The sequence below is a fragment of the Dasypus novemcinctus genome, chromosome 26 (assembly GCF_030445035.2).
Source record: "Dasypus novemcinctus isolate mDasNov1 chromosome 26, mDasNov1.1.hap2, whole genome shotgun sequence".
NCBI lineage: Eukaryota > Metazoa > Chordata > Mammalia > Cingulata > Dasypodidae > Dasypus > Dasypus novemcinctus.
Window position 1 is genome coordinate 57,918,721 of NC_080698.1, and position 17,284 is coordinate 57,936,004.

General features: G+C 59.9%; 1 protein-coding gene and 1 long non-coding RNA gene across 3 annotated transcripts; one reads left to right on the forward strand and one right to left on the reverse strand.

Annotated features, from left to right (window-relative positions):
- Nucleotides 1-1,608: 1,608 nt before the first annotated feature.
- DNAJB8 (DnaJ heat shock protein family (Hsp40) member B8) lies at nucleotides 1,609-2,551 on the reverse strand. Its single transcript, XM_004473419.2, has one exon. The coding sequence runs from the start codon at nucleotides 2,344-2,346 to the stop codon at nucleotides 1,672-1,674; it is 675 nt and encodes a 224-aa protein (XP_004473476.1). The 5' UTR covers nucleotides 2,347-2,551; the 3' UTR covers nucleotides 1,609-1,671.
- A 114-nt stretch (nucleotides 2,552-2,665) lies between these two features.
- Nucleotides 2,666-4,269, forward strand: LOC131276186 (uncharacterized). Of its 2 annotated transcripts, none has more exons than XR_009183696.1 (3): nucleotides 2,666-2,730; nucleotides 3,635-3,722; nucleotides 4,102-4,269. It is a non-coding gene; the product is annotated as an uncharacterized lncRNA (long non-coding RNA). The 2 variants fall into 2 exon arrangements; XR_009183697.1 differs by lacking the exon at nucleotides 2,666-2,730 and adding an exon at nucleotides 2,892-3,032.
- Nucleotides 4,270-17,284: the final 13,015 nt, after the last annotated feature.

The following is a 17,284-nucleotide window of genomic DNA, read 5'->3' on the forward strand; positions in this document are numbered from 1 at the left end:
CAAGAACATCGTATCCTCTCGTTTCTGATTTGGAGCAAGAGCTCCCCTCCCACTAAGCGGGCCTCCTTCAGAGCCTCAGTGCCAAAACTGAAGAGACGATCCTGGGGACAGAGCCCCATGGCCCGGCTCTAGGGACCCCACCCAGGTTCGTGGGCACGCCCCAAGCACAACCACAGCACGCGAACACCACAGCGGGCATTTATCGCACATCTTCCGCACCCAGGGCCTGGCCTGGGTATGGGGCCGCAGGGCCTGCGCTCACGGGGCTCCTGGCCAGTGGGGGAAGGAGAAGTGACCAAGCCTCCTCCACCCACCCAAGCCCCACAGGCCGGAGACGCACGCACAGCTCCACGCACGTGCGATCACGGGGTCCCGACCCCTTGGCTTCCTTCTCAGGGGGAGGGGCCATTTGGGAAATCGGGCGACAGGGTCCCGGCCCCGGGAACACCTTCTGGGGCCCTCGTATCTGGCCACAGACGTGAGCCTCGGCTGCCCCACGGCACTGCCAGCCCTCCTCTCCCTCTGGCCCCCAGCCCAGACTTAAAGGGGGCTCATTGGCACCGCAGCTGCGGCAGCCACGTTAAGACCCCATGCCAGGAGCCTGCCCCTGGTTCAGGGCTGCCTACCCCAGGGCCTCAGCCCAAAGCAGGTGCAGAGGCAAGCCAAGGCCGCCACCCCAGACTGCTTCTGGGGACCGGGGCAGACACGACCCCCCGCCTCCCTCTCCAGCACCCGCTTCCTCCCCCCATGGACGACCTCAGCTTTGGCCTGCCTGAAATTACCCAACACACGTGGTCCAACGTGCGCACACACACACACACACACACGCTCTTCCAATAAAGAGGCGCCCGCCCCTTTTCAGGGCCAGGCGCTGTTCCAGGCTTGGCGTGGGGGGACATAGCAAGGGGTGAGGCAAAGGCCCCGCTCCCTTGGACCTGCAGACGAGGGCACAATTCTAAACGTCATCAGGGCCTAGAGACCCCGGACAGGGGCTGTCAGAGCAGGCCTCCTTGAATTCAGAGGTGACATCCGAGCAAAGGCCTGAAGACGGGAAGATAGATGGGCGGGCATCCACCAGGGAGGCCAGCATGTGCCAAGGTCCTGAGGCTGCAAGGAACTGGGTGCGGTGGAAGGACAGAAGGGTGAGCAGTGTGGCTGGGGCTGGGAGAGCGAACGGTGGAAAGGAGTGGCAGCCACAGAGGGGAGCTCAGGGAGGTCTCGGGGGGCTTAGATCGGAGCGAGGCCTCGAGGGCAAAGCCGGGCAGGCACGCGGTGCCACTTGGTTCCACCACGGTGGCCCCACCGAGTCTCGGGGGGGGGGGGATTGAGCCTCTGAACGGGGATACCCCTGAAGACCCACATCCAGGCAGCGCTGGCCGGGACTCGCGGGTCAGTGGGCAAGGGGGGCGTGCAGTTGCATTTGAGGGCAGTCAATGGGGGGAGGCCGTACTATTCACCAGCCCACGCAGTGAACGCACGACTGCGGCCCCTCGGCGCCAGCCCCGAGGCTGGGTCCGGAGCACGCGACTGAGCAGGACGCGTCGTCCCTCCTGGTGCCTTGGCCCCGCGCCCCGCGCCCCCGCCGCCCCCATGAAGCCGGGCGGTGTGGCCGAGAGCTCACTGGGCACCTTTATTGGCGCGTGCAGGCCGCGGGGCAGGCCGGGCCCGGCCTCACTGGCCCTCCACCCGCCTGAGCTGCTCCTTGCCGTTGACCGTGACCGACTTGAGCTGCCCATCCTCCTCCACCTCCACGCGCTCCTGCCCGTTCTCCACGATGCGCTTGGTGGTGACCTTGCGGCCGTTCACCATCTCGGTGGACGACATGACGGACTTGAAGCCCGAGCCCGAGCCCCCGAAGGCGGCGGACGAGAAGGCGCTGCGGCCGCGGCCCAGGCCGTCGAAGGCCGAGAAGGCCTCCGCGAAGGCGGGGAACTCGCCGAAGCCCGCTGGGAAGGCCCCGCGCAGCCCGCGGCCCTCGCGCCCGCCGCCCAGCGGGCCGTCCCAGAAGTCGAAGGAGAAGGGATCCAGGCCGCCGAAGAACTCGCGGAAGATGTCCTCGGGGTTGCGGAAGGTGTAGCCGGCGTCGAAGGGGCTGCGGCAGGGGCCGCTGGCGCCGCTGCCCGCCCGCCAGCCGTCGCGGCCCGCGCGGTCGTATAGCGCGCGCTTCTTGGCGTCGGACAGGACCTCGTAGGCCTCCGACACCTGCTTGAACCTCTTCTCGGCCTCCTCCTTGCTGTCGGGGTTCTTGTCGGGGTGCCAGCGCAGGGCCAGCTTGCGGTAGGCCTTCCTGATGTCCTCCTGGGAGGCGCAGGCCTGCACCCCCAGCACCTCGTAGTAGTTGGCCATGCTGAGCACGGGGCGGCGGGCACGGAGGCAGGCCCCGGGGCCCCGCTGGCACCGGCGGGCTCGCGAGGGCTCGGTGGCCGGCAGGGGGGCGACCCTTCCGCCGGGGGTCTGCTGGACTGGCTGTGGGCGCGGCCCTGCGAGCTCACCTGTTCATAGTACCAGCCCTCGGGGGGCAGACGGGGACCTCCACTGCGCGGGGTGGGGGGAGGGGGGTCGCTGTGGGGCCAAGCCGGGGCGGGCCCCCCTCCAGAGCCGGGGCCGGCGGGGGGGCCTTTGTGACATCAGCTCCTGGGTGTGGCAGTTCCCCACCCCAGCTCCGGCCAGGGCGTCCCCTGGCACCTGGGCGGACCCTGCCTGTGGGACCAGCCTTGGAACCGGAGCTCGGTCAGGATGGGCCGGCGGCCGGGTGGCCCGGGGTGCAGGCCTGGGGGGACGGCGAAGACTGGGGGCAGGGGCCTGGGCTGGAACCGCTTAGCCTGGTGGCTGGACTACTGGTCTGGAGCGGGGCCGGGGCTGGTCCAGGTTGGGGGACTGGGCAGGTTGGGAGACAGGGCGTGTTGTTCTCAGGCACGATTACCCCACCAGATCCTCCAGTGTGAGCTGCACGAGGTCAGGACAGTGCCTGGCACACAGTGGCAACCAATCCCCTTGCTGAATGGCCAGGGCGATCCCCACAAGGCAGCGCAGTGAGCCGGGGAGGGAGAGGGCGTGCGGACCCTGGGCTGGCTGCGGGGTGGGCGGCCAGGGAAGAGGCGCTCCCACCGCCTGCTCTGGGAAGAAGCACAGGGGCTGGCTGGAGGGTGGGTGGGTGGGCGTGGTGAGGGGCATGACGGGCGCCAGCACGCCCTTCACCTCCCCGGCCTGCGCACGGGGTCCCGTTTAAATGGGCCTTTGCGGATGGAATTGAAGGGAGGCTCTTGAGATAAGGTCAACAGGGGTTATCTTGGTGGCCCAGATCCCAGGACAAGGGTCCCCAGAAAAGACTCCCAGGGGAGAGGCTGGGGGAGAGGAGGAGAAGGCGAGGGGAGGTAGAGGCAGAGGTGGGACCAGCGGGGTGACAGGCGCGCCAGCAGCCAACGGCCGCTCTGGAGCGGCCAAGCAGGGGTCTCGCCCGCAGCCTTCACAGCCCCGGCCTTGGACTTGAGACTTCCGGCCTCCACAGGAGGGAGAGCTTAAAATTCTGTCTCATGAAGCCATCCGCCTTGGGATCACTGGTTTTCCGCAGCCTTAGGATGCTGAGACGGTGAGCAAGGCAGCCACGCGTTCCTCAGCATTTTTATTTCTTTAGCTCTTGTTCAGATGTTGGGTCGTAATTGGAAACAGCAACCAACAACGCCGATGAGCGTCTGCTCGCACCTGTGCCGCTCAGCGTCCAGGTAAGACGGGAAGCACGTGCCGGCCATGCCGCTGCACACCAGGCTGTCTGCTTCACGGTCTTAACCCAAGACGGCACGCCCCCTCCTTTCCTCCTTCCCTCCTTTTCTTCTTTTTCTAGGCTGTCTTTACCCCTTTCTATTTTTTCCCCTCTTTCCTTCTCTTTGCTTTCAATATTCATTGGTGCCACGACAGCATGTGCTAATAACCCCAGATACCAGCAGGGACGAAAGCAGAACTGGAGCCACTCTGCAAACCCTAAGCCAGGGTGGGGACACTGTCCTCCCCATGCACCGTCCACGCTAGGAGCCAGGACTCCACCGGGCGGAGCCACCAAAGCCAGCTTCCTGCGGTGGTACTTAAGCCCCTGCTCCTTCCCAGGCTTGCTCATCTGAGCGGGAGAAAGACGCCCACACTCCAAGATTCTGTGACTGTGGCGATGAGAGTGGGTGTGTTGCCAGTGGTGAGTCGACGAGGCGTGAAGTACTGCGCGTGGCACTGCACGAAGCACTGTGAGGAGAGTGGAGGTGAGCACGTGGTTGCATTGGGCGAGGGTCGTGGTGCTGGTGGGACAGGACGGGGGTGGTGATGGGGCTTCGTGGTGGGGTAAGTGGCTCCGGTGGAGAAAGAACAGTAGTGATGACCAGTGGACATGATGGTGATGCTGGGGTGAGGATGGTGGTGGCGAGGTGGTGATGGTGGAGGTGGAAACAAAAATGATGCTTGTGGAGATAGGAACTGATGGTGGTGATGGCGGGTTATGATAACGACGGAGGTAGTGGCAAGAGGAGAAGGCGGCGGCACTGAAGGCGTGATGGTGGAGGTGAGACGGTAGGTGCTGGAAGTGGCGTGCTGGAGGAATTATGGGTGTGTTGGCAGCTGTAACGGTGGTGGCAGAAGGGGTGATGTTGGCAACGTTGATGACTGGTGGAGGAGGTGGATGTCATTGCTACAACATCAAACAACGCCGCCATTGCAGGGGCTTACAACAAACATTTATTTCTTGCCCACTTTATTTGCCAGTGCCTTGGATTAGCTGCTGGGGCCCCACCTCCGGGTCCCAGGTGAAGGAGCAGCTCTGAACTGAAACATGCCATTCTCCACAGAGGGTGCAAGTAAGAGAGCTGGTGGGAGCACGTGGTGCCTCTTAAGACTTCAGGTGGGATGTGATGTGCAGCGCTCTTGCTCATGTCACGTGGCCAAGGCAGTGTCAATGAGGTGGGGAATCTTTCAGGAAGCTTCTCCAAGTCTTATAGAGAAGACGGAGTGACAATATGGGGCCAAGGCTACAGGACACTATAGGTGATAAGGGAGTCGGCAGTACTGAGGATGACGGTTGATGATGGTGATGGTGATCAGTGGTGGTGACGGGATGGAGGGCAGAAATTACGATATTAGTGGAGGATGGTGGTAATGGTGGTTACGGAAGAGGTGACAGAAGATGTGGTAATACTGAAAGTGGTGGAAATGCTATCCTGGTGTGTGGGGGACTGAAGCTGTATGTACCCGAGAAACATGTTCTTAAGTTGAATCTACTCCTGAGGGCCCATCGTAAGTAGAAGCTTTTGATGAGGCTGCATCGGTTAAGAATGTGGGTCAGTCCTCTTACTGGAGACCTTTATAAGGGAATGAAATTCAGACAAAGAAAAAGCCATAGGAGCAAGAAGCTGAAAGCAATGAAACCCAGACGAGAAGGGAGAGATGCAGATGGTGTGATGATGGTGGTGATGATGGAGGTGATGTAATGGTGACACTGGTCGGGGTGACGTTGGTTGTGATGGTGGTGATGGTGGTGATGGTGGAGGTGATGTAATGGTGACACTGGTTGGGGTGACGTTGGTGGTGATGGTGGTGATGGTGGAGGTGATGTAATGGTGACACTGGTCGGGGTGACGTTGGTGGTGATGGTGGTGATGGTGGTGATGGTGGAGGTGATGTAATGGTGACACCGGTTGGGGTGACGTTGGTGGTGATGGTGGTGACGGTGGTGATGGTGGAGGTGATGTAATGGTGATACTGGTCGGGGTGATGTTGGTGGTGATGGTGGTGATGGTGGAGGTGATGTAATGGTGACACTGGTTGGCGTGACGTTGGTGGTGATGGTGGTGATGGTGGAGGTGATGTAATGGTGACACTGGTCGGGGTGACGTTGGTGGTGATGGTGGTGATGGTGGAGGTGATGTAATGGTGACACTGGTTGGGGTGACGTTGGTGGTGATGGTGGTGATTGTGGAGGTGATGTAATGGTGACACCGGCCGGGGTGACGTTGGTGGCGCTGGTGGTGATGGTGGAGGTGATGTAATGGTGACACTGGTCGGGGTGACGTTGGTGGTGATGGTGGTGATGGTGGAGGTGATGTAATGGTGACACCAGTTGGGGTGGCGTGGTGGTGGTGGTGGTGATGGTGGAGGTGATGTAATGGTGACACCAGTCAGGGTGACGTTGGTGGTGATGGTGGTGATGGTGGAGGTGATGTAATGGTGCCACTGGTTGAGGTGGACATGGTGGTGATGGTGGTGATGGTGGAGGTGATGTAATGGTGACACTGGTTGGGGTGATGTTGGTGGTGGTGGTGGTGATGGTGGAGGTGATGTAATGGTGACACCGGTTGGGGTGGACATGGTGGTGGTGGTGATGGTGGAGGTGATGTAATGGTGACACCAGTTGGGGTGGACATGGTGGTGGTGGTGGTGATGGTGGAGGTGATGTAATGGTGACACTGGTTGGGGTGACGTTGGTGGTGGTGGTGGTGGTGGTGATGGTGGAGGTGATGTAATGGTGACACTGGTCAGGGTGACGTTGGTGGTGATGGTGGTGATGGTGGTGATGGTGGAGGTGATGTAATGGTGACACCAGTCGGGGTGATGGTGGTGATGGTGGAGGTGATGTAATGGTGACACCGGTTGGGGTGGCGTTGGTGGTGGTGGTGGTGATGGTGGAGGTGATGTAATGGTGACACCGGTTTGGGTGACGTTGGTGGTGATGATGGTGATGGTGGAGGTGATGTAATGGTGACATCGGTTGGGGTGGACATGGTGGTGGTGGTGGTGATGGTGGAGGTGATGTAATGGTGACACTGGTTGGGGTGACGTTGGTGGTGGTGGTGGTGGTGGTGATGGTGGAGGTGATGTAATGGTGACACTGGTCGGAGTGACGTTGGTGGTGATGGTGGTGATGGTGGTGATGGTGGAGGTGATGTAATGGTGACACCAGTCGGGTGATGGTGGTGATGGTGGAGGTGATGTAATGGTGACACTGGTTGGGGTGACGTTGGTGGTGATGGTGGTGATGGTGGGGGTGATGTAATGGTGACACCGGTTGGGGTGACGTTGGTGGTGGTGGTGGTGATGGTGGTGATGGTGGAGGTGATGTAATGGTGACACTGGTTGGGGTGACGTTGGTGGTGGTGGTGGTGATGGTGGAGGTGATATAATGGTGACACTGGTCGGGGTGACGTTGGTGGTGATGGTGGTGATGGTGGAGGTGATGTAATGGTGACACTGGTTGGGGTGACGTTGGTGGTGGTGGTGGTGATGGTGGAGGTGATGTAATGGTGACACTGGTCGGGGTGACGTTGGTGGTGATGGTGGTGATGGTGGAGGTGATGTAATGGTGACACTGGTTGGGGTGACGTTGGTGGTGATGGTGGTGATGGTGGAGGTGATGTAATGGTGACACTGGTCGGGGTGACGTTGGTGGTGATGGTGGTGATGGTGGTGATGGTGGAGGTGATGTAATGGTGACACCGGTTGGGGTGACGTTGGTGGTGATGGTGGTGACGGTGGTGATGGTGGAGGTGATGTAATGGTGACACCAGTTGGGTTGGCGTGGTGGTGGTGGTGGTGATGGTGGAGGTGATGTAATGGTGACACCAGTCGGGGTGACGTTGGTGGTGGTGGTGGTGATGGTGGAGGTGATGTAATGGTGACACTGGTTGAGGTGGACATGGTGGTGATGGTGGTGATGGTGGAGGTGATGTAATGGTGACACTGGTCGGGGTGACGTTGGTGGTGATGGTGGTGATGGTGGAGGTGATGTAATGGTGACACTGGTCGGGGTGACGTTGGTGGTGATGGTGGTGATGGTGGAGGTGATGTAATGGTGACACTGGTCGGGGTGACGTTGGTGGTGATGGTGGTGATGGTGGAGGTGATGTAATGGTGACACTGGTCGGGGTGACATTGGTGGTGATGGTGGTGATGGTCGAGGTGATGTAATGGTGACACTGGTTGGGGTGGACATGGTGGTGATGGTGGTGATGGTGGAGGTGATGTAATGGTGACACCAGTTGGGGTGGCGTGGTGGTGGTGGTGGTGATGGTGGAGGTGATGTAATGGTGACACCAGTCGGGGTGACGTTGGTGGTGGTGGTGGTGATGGTGGAGGTGATGTAATGGTGACACTGGTTGAGGTGGACATGGTGGTGATGGTGGTGATGGTGGAGGTGATGTAATGGTGACACTGGTCGGGGTGACGTTGGTGGTGATGGTGGTGATGGTGGAGGTGATGTAATGGTGACACTGGTCGGGGTGACGTTGGTGGTGATGGTGGTGATGGTGGTGATGGTGGAGGTGATGTAATGGTGACACCGGTTGGGGTGACGTTGGTGGTGATGGTGGTGACGGTGGTGATGGTGGAGGTGATGTAATGGTGACACCAGTTGGGGTGGCGTGGTGGTGGTGGTGGTGATGGTGGAGGTGATGTAATGGTGACACCAGTCGGGGTGACGTTGGTGGTGGTGGTGGTGATGGTGGAGGTGATGTAATGGTGACACTGGTTGAGGTGGACATGGTGGTGATGGTGGTGATGGTGGAGGTGATGTAATGGTGACACTGGTCGGGGTGACGTTGGTGGTGATGGTGGTGATGGTCGAGGTGATGTAATGGTGACACTGGTTGGGGTGGACATGGTGGTGATGGTGGTGATGGTGGAGGTGATGTAATGGTGACACCAGTCGGGGTGGCGTGGTGGTGATGGTGGTGATGGTGGAGGTGATGTAACGGTGACACCGGTTGGGGTGGACATGGTGGTGGTGGTGGTGATGGTGGAGGTGATGTAATGGTGGCACTGGATGGGGTGGACATGGTGGTGATGGTGGTGATGGTGGAGGTGATGTAATGGTGGCACTGGTTGGCATGACGTTGGTGGTGATGGTGGTGATGGTGGAGGTGATGTAATGGTGACACCAGTCGGGGTGATGGTGGTGATGGTGGAGGTGATGTAATGGTGGCACTGGTTGGCGTGACGTTGGTGGTGGTGGTGATGGTGGAGGTGATGTAATGGTGACACCAGTCGGGGTGACGTTGGTGGTGGTGGTGGTGATGGTGGAGGTGATGTAATGGTGACACCGGTTGGCGTGACGTTGGTGGTGATGGTGGTGATGGTGGAGGTGATGTAATGGTGCCACTGGTTGGGGTGACGTGGCAGTGGTGAGGTGACAGTGATGACAGAGGAGCTAGAGAGGGGACATGGAATGATGGTGGAGAGGGAAGGACGGGAAGTTTATGGCGATTGGGGTGGGGGTGTTGGTGGCCGCAGCCGCGCGGAAGGTGCAGCCCAGCACTCCTGCGTTGTGACTGGGACGGTGCTGTGGTGGCTGCGGTGACGATAAGGGTCAGGGGACCCAGACTGATGAGGTGTCTGAGCACCCCGCAGGGGCCACCCCTGAGCCAGGCTGCCCCCTGCCGTCCTGGCTGGAGCCTGCCGAGCTGGCGGGGTGGTGGGCTAGAGCCCCCAGCAGGCTCCTCGCTCCGCTCCCTCCCCTGGGTTCCGTGCTCAGCCGAGCAGCTTGGCGTGGGGCAGCTGGGGTGGAGACGGGGCTGGAGACCCCATCGCTACACCATCCAGATCCCCAGGTCTCATCCGGCTAACCCGAGCACAGAGAGCAGACAAGTCTGTGGCCCGGAGAGCAGCAGGGCTCATGGAGCGGGCCTGTCTGGGGGATTCAAGTCCCAGCTCCTCACTCTCAGATGCTCCGAAAATAGAGAACCCCGGGAGTGCAGTCAACCCCTCCTACAAGGAGGTATGGGATTTGGGATGGGACAGCCACTTGGTGGCAGCATGCAGGGCTGATCCATTCTTTGCAAAGGTTCAGTCCTCTGAAGTCCTAAAGCCAAAAGCACTTGAAGAGACCCAGGGAAGCAGTGGGGTCTCGAGCTCCCTCCAGGGGGCCTGGGGAATGAGGTGTAAGGAGGGGCAGATGAGAGCATCAGCTTCGGCCGCCCCACTCTTGGCTCTGACTCACTGGGAGGTCACTTTCTCTGCCATGGGGTGACGGAGCCCCTCCCTCCCCGAGCTTCCTCCTCTCTGGGGAGCTGGCCTAGCCTCCTGGTTTCTGGCCTCTGCAGCAAGGATACTCTCATAACCCTGTTCTCAGGCCCACCCTAAAACCCCCAGACCACCACCTGGAAGAGAGAGTACCTTGAGTGACTGGTAAGTAGGATGGTGCACAGGGAGGCTCAGAGAGGGCAGGGCACACCCAAGGTCACACAGCAGTCCCAGGAAGGCTTCCCCAGGGCAAGCTGATAGAAGCCGATTAGGCAGCCAATTGGTATTCTAAGCAGCCAGAGGCCCCTCTCTGTCTCTGTAATTAATGGAGTGGCTTTTTAAAAGGATTCTAATCACCCCCGATCCTATCTGCTTATCACTAGCGTACCTAATTAGATGATCCTGGCAATCACTCGGGCTAATTCCCTCCAGCCCCAGGCAGCCCTGCCCAGCCTGGGGGCGGCCGCTCCCACCCCCATAGTCCACCCAGGCCCAGCCAGATGGGCCATCCGGGGCCTCCTCTCCCCTCGCGGCCCCTGGTTCTCTAACTGCATTACCTCCAGGATGGATGGGTGACAGCGATGGATGGATGGGCCGCTGGGTGGGCAGAGTGACAGATGAGGGAAGGGACCCGAATGATGGACAGCAGCGAGGGTGGATGGGTGGACAGGCGGAAGGACCAAGAGGTAGATTCCATAGTGGATAAGAGGGCAGCCTGTCGCGTCAGATGACCTACCTTCAAATCCCGGCTCTGCCGCTTACCAGCTGTGTGTCCTAGGGGAATTCACCTGACCTCTCTGTGCCTCGGTTTCCCCATCTCATCTGTAAAATGGGAGGAGTAATAGTATCGACTGCACAGAATTGCTGTGAGGATGGCTTAGAACACAGAAAGAGCTGTATGTTTGGGTTTGCCAGTCAAATAATGGCAGTGTTGGTGAGGGGTGGGTAGATGGGCAGACTAACAGGTGAGTGGACAGGTCCAGGGAAGAAGGGATGGGGGTAGATAGGCATGCAAGCGAGTGGACGACTGGGAAGCTGGCCGGAGAGTGCTCTGTGCCAGGCAGGACCACACAGAAATTTCGGGAGTAGCCTCTGCTTCCCCGGAGGTGACAGGACAATCTCAGCTCAGGTCTCACTGTACCTGATCTGGCTCAGACCTGCTTTCCCTCCCTGAACCCCCGGGAAACCTTCTTCCTGGTCCGTCCCTTCGGCCAGCGGTGACAGGTGTCCACTGGGGGCCCCCGATCCTTCCCCACTGGGCCCCCCGGATCATTCCCCCTTGATCCCGATCCAGGAACCCCTCTTGCCGGTGGTAGTCCACGCGGACTCTCGGGGGTCAGATGGAAGCTCAAGCCAGGGCTCGTGCCCAAACAAAGGCAGTCATCTGGGGGAACTTCTGAGCCCCGAGGTGTGCCAACCTGCTGGGGCAGCTCTCCTTCTCCCCAGCACCCGGCTCAGCCCATCCCACCCGGGGCAGCCCCGGCACCAGCATGATGGAGAACGAAAGAAAGCACATCGTAGAAAAACCCCTTTTGCTAGGACACCGTTTATATAAACAGCGAAGACGCACAGGACGATACGGTCTGTGGCTCGGGGACTCACGTTTATAGTAAAAATAGGAGCTGCATGGATGCAATGAAGATGAGATCCAGGATCCTGGCTGCCTCTGGGATGGAGAAGGAGGGTCGGGATGGGGATTTGGCATTAAGGGGAGTGGGATGGGGCTGTGCCGGCCGACTGTACAGGACCTCTGATTCCTCCTCCTCTGGGGCCCGAGCCCCTGCCTGAGCCCAGGGCTCAGTTATAACTGGTGAGAGTAGGTGGAGGCAGCGGATGTCACCCGCTGGGACTGCTCGTGTGGCCCTCCATCTCCTTAGCAGGGGCTCTCGAGGAGGGTCTCGGTCGCTGCCACGAATCCCACGGCCGCCAGGTAAGGACGCCTGCCAGCCCCTCGGGGCAGCTTGGGAGCAGGTCCCTCCCCAGGGGAGCCTCCAGGGAGAACCCCGTCCAGCCGACACCTCCAGGGCAGCCCCAGGAGACGCTGAGCAGAGGCCGGGCCAAGGACCCTGACCCCCGACCCCCGATGCCGGGGGGGGGGGGGGGGGGGGGGCTGACACAGGCACGGCGCTGCCAGCCGCCAGGGTGGCGGAACTTGCCACGCAGTGTGGCAAACGAGCGCGGGAAGGCGAGCGAGGGGCGTGCCCTGGTGTTAGCTGTGTTTTTGGAGGCCTGAGAGGGTCCACTGTGGGAAGAAAGCTAAGGGGCTGAGAGAGACCCCTTTGGGGCTCTCACCTGTAGGCGAGAAGAGGTGATGGTGAAGGCAGAGCCAGGGCTGGAGGCTGGAGCAGGAGGGAGCGGGCCTGGAGGCGAGGAGGGATGGAGGCGAGGAGGGATCGCGGCGGAGGCGGGAGCGCGTGTGTGGAAGGAGGAAGGCTAGCGGCCTGGCGTCCCCACGCCTGGGAAACCTGGCTCATGGGCCCACCCACCGCTGGAAGGACAGGAGGGGAGGGCCCTGCGCTTCTTCCCAGGATCCCCTGGGGACCCTGAGCTGGGGGTGGGACAGATGGGGTGTGCAAAGGGAGCAGGTGGTGGGGGGCTGAGTCCCCTCTCTCTCCAGGGAACGACCCCCCCCAAATTCCAGCCTGCACGTCCGTGGGAGAGACCCCTTGCCTTGTGATCTCCCACAAGTGAGACCCCACCCCTGGCTCGCTGGTCCTGTTTTCCAGCTGGACAGAAAGGACCACTGGGGGGACCCTACCTGAGTTGGGGCAGGCTGCAGGAAGAGGCTGAAAGCCCCTCCTGAGTGCCCAGGGGCGTCCCACTGGCATTCCCCTGGAGCCCGACCACTCTGGCTGCTGGAGAAAGGGTGGGTACTCGGGAAAAGCTGGCTGGACCAGCGGGTGTGTGAGATTTTGATGGCTATTTCCACCCTGACCTGTAGCAGGGTTTGTTTCTCCATGCATGCTTGGCCTTTGTTCTCTCTCTGTGTATGTACGGTGTATGTGTGCACGCGTGTGTTTTTATGACTTACTGCATTTTTGTATTTTGAGTTTTTGCACATTTTGCAAAATTGCCTCCCATTCTAATATGATTCTCCTGAACCGATCATTTCTATAATTAAAGCTAGAAAGCCACAAGTACAGAACATTTGGAAAATGGGGGAAAGGAGAGGGGAAATCACCCATCCCACAGATGGCACCGTTTAACATTTGGTAACAGTGCTTTCCCCCTAGATGGAATTACCCCACATTTCAGCTCCGTGTCTTGTTTTTTTGAGAGTTTATCCTTCAGAAGGCATCCAGAGCTTCTTGTCAAAGTTTTTGTATAAATACTCAACATTGGAACCTCAAAATTGGAATTATTAGCTCAGCGCTCATTTAAAAAGCCTGATCCTCTCCCTCCCCCCTGCCACTGCAGAAAATTTTACACCTTTTACATTTGCTCAACAATGTTCCAGCTTTCACTCATTGGTTGCTAGAAAAGGCTGGACTTACCTCCTTGAGTTGTGTCGTAACTCCCCACCAATCTCTCTGTCCTGGAACCCAGCTGAGTATGCCAGCTAAGGAGGATGCAATGGTTGATTTTGAGTCTCAGTCTTTAATAAATCTCAAACATGTAGGTAATAGGATATGCACAGGTGGTCAGGATTCGAACTCGGTGCCCCCAAAGCCTGAGGGACTGCGTCAGGTGGAGATGGGCTTTGCCCTTCTCCAGCCTGGAGACACCAGAAACTCCGGCCCAGGTCTGCAGTACCCTCGGGGCCGTATCTTCCCCTTTTTTTTTCCCCAAGAGAAGTCAAAAATCCCCGTTTTTATGTGAATCTCCTCATTTAAAATCATTTGCAGCTCATTCACAGTTTTGCAAGCCACTGGGCAGTGCAAAGGAAACTGCGCTTGCCCCCTGGGCGGCTGGGGCTGGGGTGGTGCTGCTGGTGGCCTCTGAGTGGGATCACCGGCCAGATGTCGGCCAGCTAGTCCCTCTCCCTCCACCTGGCTGACCCCCAGCCCTGCAGTGAGCCAGGGGTCCTCCTTTTTTTCTCTGTTTTCTTGTAAATAATAGGGTGTTTTGGGTTTACCCACGCCTGCACCCACTGATCTGCTTATTCTTAGAACAGGACCCACGGGGTTTGAACAATTGTGACACTAGAGTCTCGTTTAATATTGGAAAGTTCTACACCCACAGCTTTACTTGCCCTCATGTCCTGACTGGGCCGGCTGGTTTTGCTCGTTAGTTCTTACAGATCAAGGTTCCGCTTTATCGTTTTACCTAATGCCATTTGAAGAGCAGGCAGTGCAGTCTGATGGAGCTGCCTAGTACTTAAACGCTTACTTGGGATCACCCCCTTACTTGGGGGAGAGCCCCCCAGTTGTTGGCTCTCCGTCCGGCCTCTCCCGACCCTCAGGCAAACGGACGGCAGGCCAGCTCCAGAGCCTGACTCCCGGGGGCGCTGTCCGTTCCTGGGGCCCTGGGGACGGGGTCCCGAATGGCGGGGGGGAGGCACCAAGAGGCGGAGGGCCTGGGGAGAAGGTCAGAGCTTCTCCAGGAACCCTCCGGGCCTTTCACACGGAACGACCTTGGGCAGGGACAAAGGGGGTTTGGTTTCTTCCTCTGGAAAATGGGAATCACGCACTGGCCTGGAAGAGTTCCGGCCAGGGGAGAGGAGGAAGGGGCCGAGGCCCGGCCAGCCGGCCCCACCTGGGAACAAAGGCCGGCCCCGCCCGGCCTCCGCGGCGCCAGGCCCCGCCGAATCACAATGGCCGCCCGGCTCCCTCCGGGTGGCGGCCGCTGGCGGGCGCTCGGGGCCTCCAAACCGAAACTGTTTTCCCCGCAGGAGGGCTCGGGGCCTCGGGAGTCATTGTTCGGAGCCCAGGGTTTCTGGAGGAGGGGGGAGAAGCCGCCGGAGCCGAGCGCTGGATTCTGGGGACTGCTGTGCCCAAGTGAGGCGCTGGGACCTGAACCTGGGTCTCTCCAAGGCCAGGGTATTGCCCGGGCTGAGGGGTCACCTGTCCTCAACTCAGGACACACACAGACTAGCCCTCCCCCTGCTCTGGCCGCTGCCCGAAAGCCCCTGCCCCCGCAGGAGTTTCCTGGCAGCCAGGGAGAGCTTGCTCTCCGGCGCAAGAGTGTTTGTGTGTTTCGTTCACCGCCCAAATGCCCAGAACCCACGGAGGCGGTAAACACTTGTGGGATTATTAGCAGACATCTGGGAAGCACCCTCCGACAGCCAGCGAGAGGTGTCGGGGGCCCAGCAGTGACAAGAGAGACAGTCCCTGACCCCTGCAGCTGGCGTGGGGGGAGTGGAATCACCCCTCGGCTTGTTTCTTGTTGGCAGCCTGCCTCCCAGCACTCACAACTGTGGCTGGTGCGCCGAGAGGATCTGAGGGCAGAAGGAAGGAGAGAAGGCAAGGGCAGCGACGGAGGCAGACAGACTTGGTAGCCACTGCGTTCTGGGGTTTGCGCTGGGGTTCCAGCTCCTGAGCTAGTGCTGAGCTCTAGGTTCTGAATTTGGGGTTCAGGGCTCTGCCCCCAGCCCGGGCTCTGGGCTGCCGGCCCTCAACCCTGCGCTCTGTGCTCTGAGTTCCTGCTACTAAATTCTGGGTTCTGCGTCCCACGCTCTCGGCTGTGGACTGGAGGCTCCCCACTCGGGGACTGCGTTCTGGGTTCTGAGGTCTGAGTTCTAGGCCCGAGTTCTTGGCTCTAAGTTCTAGGGTCTGTGTGCCAAGCTCTAGGTTTTGGATTTGGGGTTCCAGGCACTGTGCTCTAGGTTTGGGGTTTGGGCTCCTGAGTTGGAATTCAGGACTCTGGTTCCTCACTCACGGGTTCTGTGTTCTAGGCTGGGGGTCCTAGACCTTAAACTGACTCCAGGCTCAGGCTCAGGCCAGCAAGCACGATGGTCAGCAGAGGCCAGGGAGGGAGGCCTCTGCCAAGTGTGTCCCCTTGGAAACCTGCCTCCCACCCTGTTTCCCTGCCTCTTTACCCCAGGCAGACGAGAAGGCAGGAACGGGGAGGTGGGCCAGTGCCTTGAGCCCCCTCCTCCCACACCGGTCTGTGCTTGCATTGCACCTGCTACCTGAGATGGCACCCAGATGGCCCTGCGGAGGGCCGGCGTCCTGGGGCAGGCTTTTCCTGGGACATGGAACTCCTTTCAAACCTAAGCCGTGGGCGAGTGGGGTTAGGTGGACTGCGTCAGCCCCTCCAGGGCTCTGTTTTTCCATCTGTGAACTGGGGGTTCGTTTCCTACCGCAGGCCTGCTGTCGGCGCCTAAGAGCACGTGCAGGCTCAGGCTTACAGGTGAAGTTGATAAAGGTGAGCCTCCCTCCCTCTGATGGAGACGAGAGGGCCAGATGGACTTCACGCGATTTGTGATGCATCAGGTCTGGAGTGGAAGCTCCCACGGACAGGAGTTCCTGTCTGTCGTGCTCAGTGGTGTCACCCACACCTGGTGGCGGGAAGTGCTTGCGGGCACCCACATGCACCTCGAACCCGCAGTCCTGTTCACTCAGCCTTGCAGCCGTGACCGGGTGGGGGCTGGGGGGAGAGCAGGGCCATCCCTGCCCGCACCGTGGCTACAGCAGGCCGGAGGAGGGGAGGCTCCCACCCCATCCCACCCCGAGCGGAGGCCAGAACCCTTCCAGGAGGGCGGGAGGAGGAGCTGTGGAGGCCTGAGGGGAAGGGGTCGCTGTGCATTCACCCGGGCTGGCTCTGCCCCTTCTAGGTGCCTGCAGGGAGAGGGTGTGGGCAGGCAGTGGAAGCAACCAGGGGCAGAGGTGGTCTAGAGGTCAGGGTCCCCGAGGGCTCGCCCCACTCCATCTGGACCAGCTGGAGACCTCTGGACAAGGTGCTGGCCGTCTCAGGGGTTTTATGTCTCCAGCCCTAAGTGAGGGCCCTGCCAGCTCCAACGCACCAGGATGGGAAGAACCAAAGGAAAATCCCCTAGACTAGGTGGGCATCAGGGACATCTGGTCACCAAGAACGTTGTGATCAGAAATACTCATCCTCAGAGACCCAGTAAGCAGAGATGATGGTGGCCGGAGAATTCGGGTGAAGAAAAGTCACTCACGGGGCATCTGAGTGGTGGAGTCCACAAGATGGACCATTCAAATACAGACCACAGAGAGTGCTGGTCATCCTGGTCCAAACTGAAGGCTGGAGGAGGGGTGCACTGCTCATAGACCCCTGTGGCCAGAGAAATGACTGTTTGGATACACCATTAGCCATTCATCGGGGACCTGGGAGACAAAGGTCGTGGGTTTTCCACTGTTGATGAAAGCATTTGGCACGCATCTCCTTGATGACC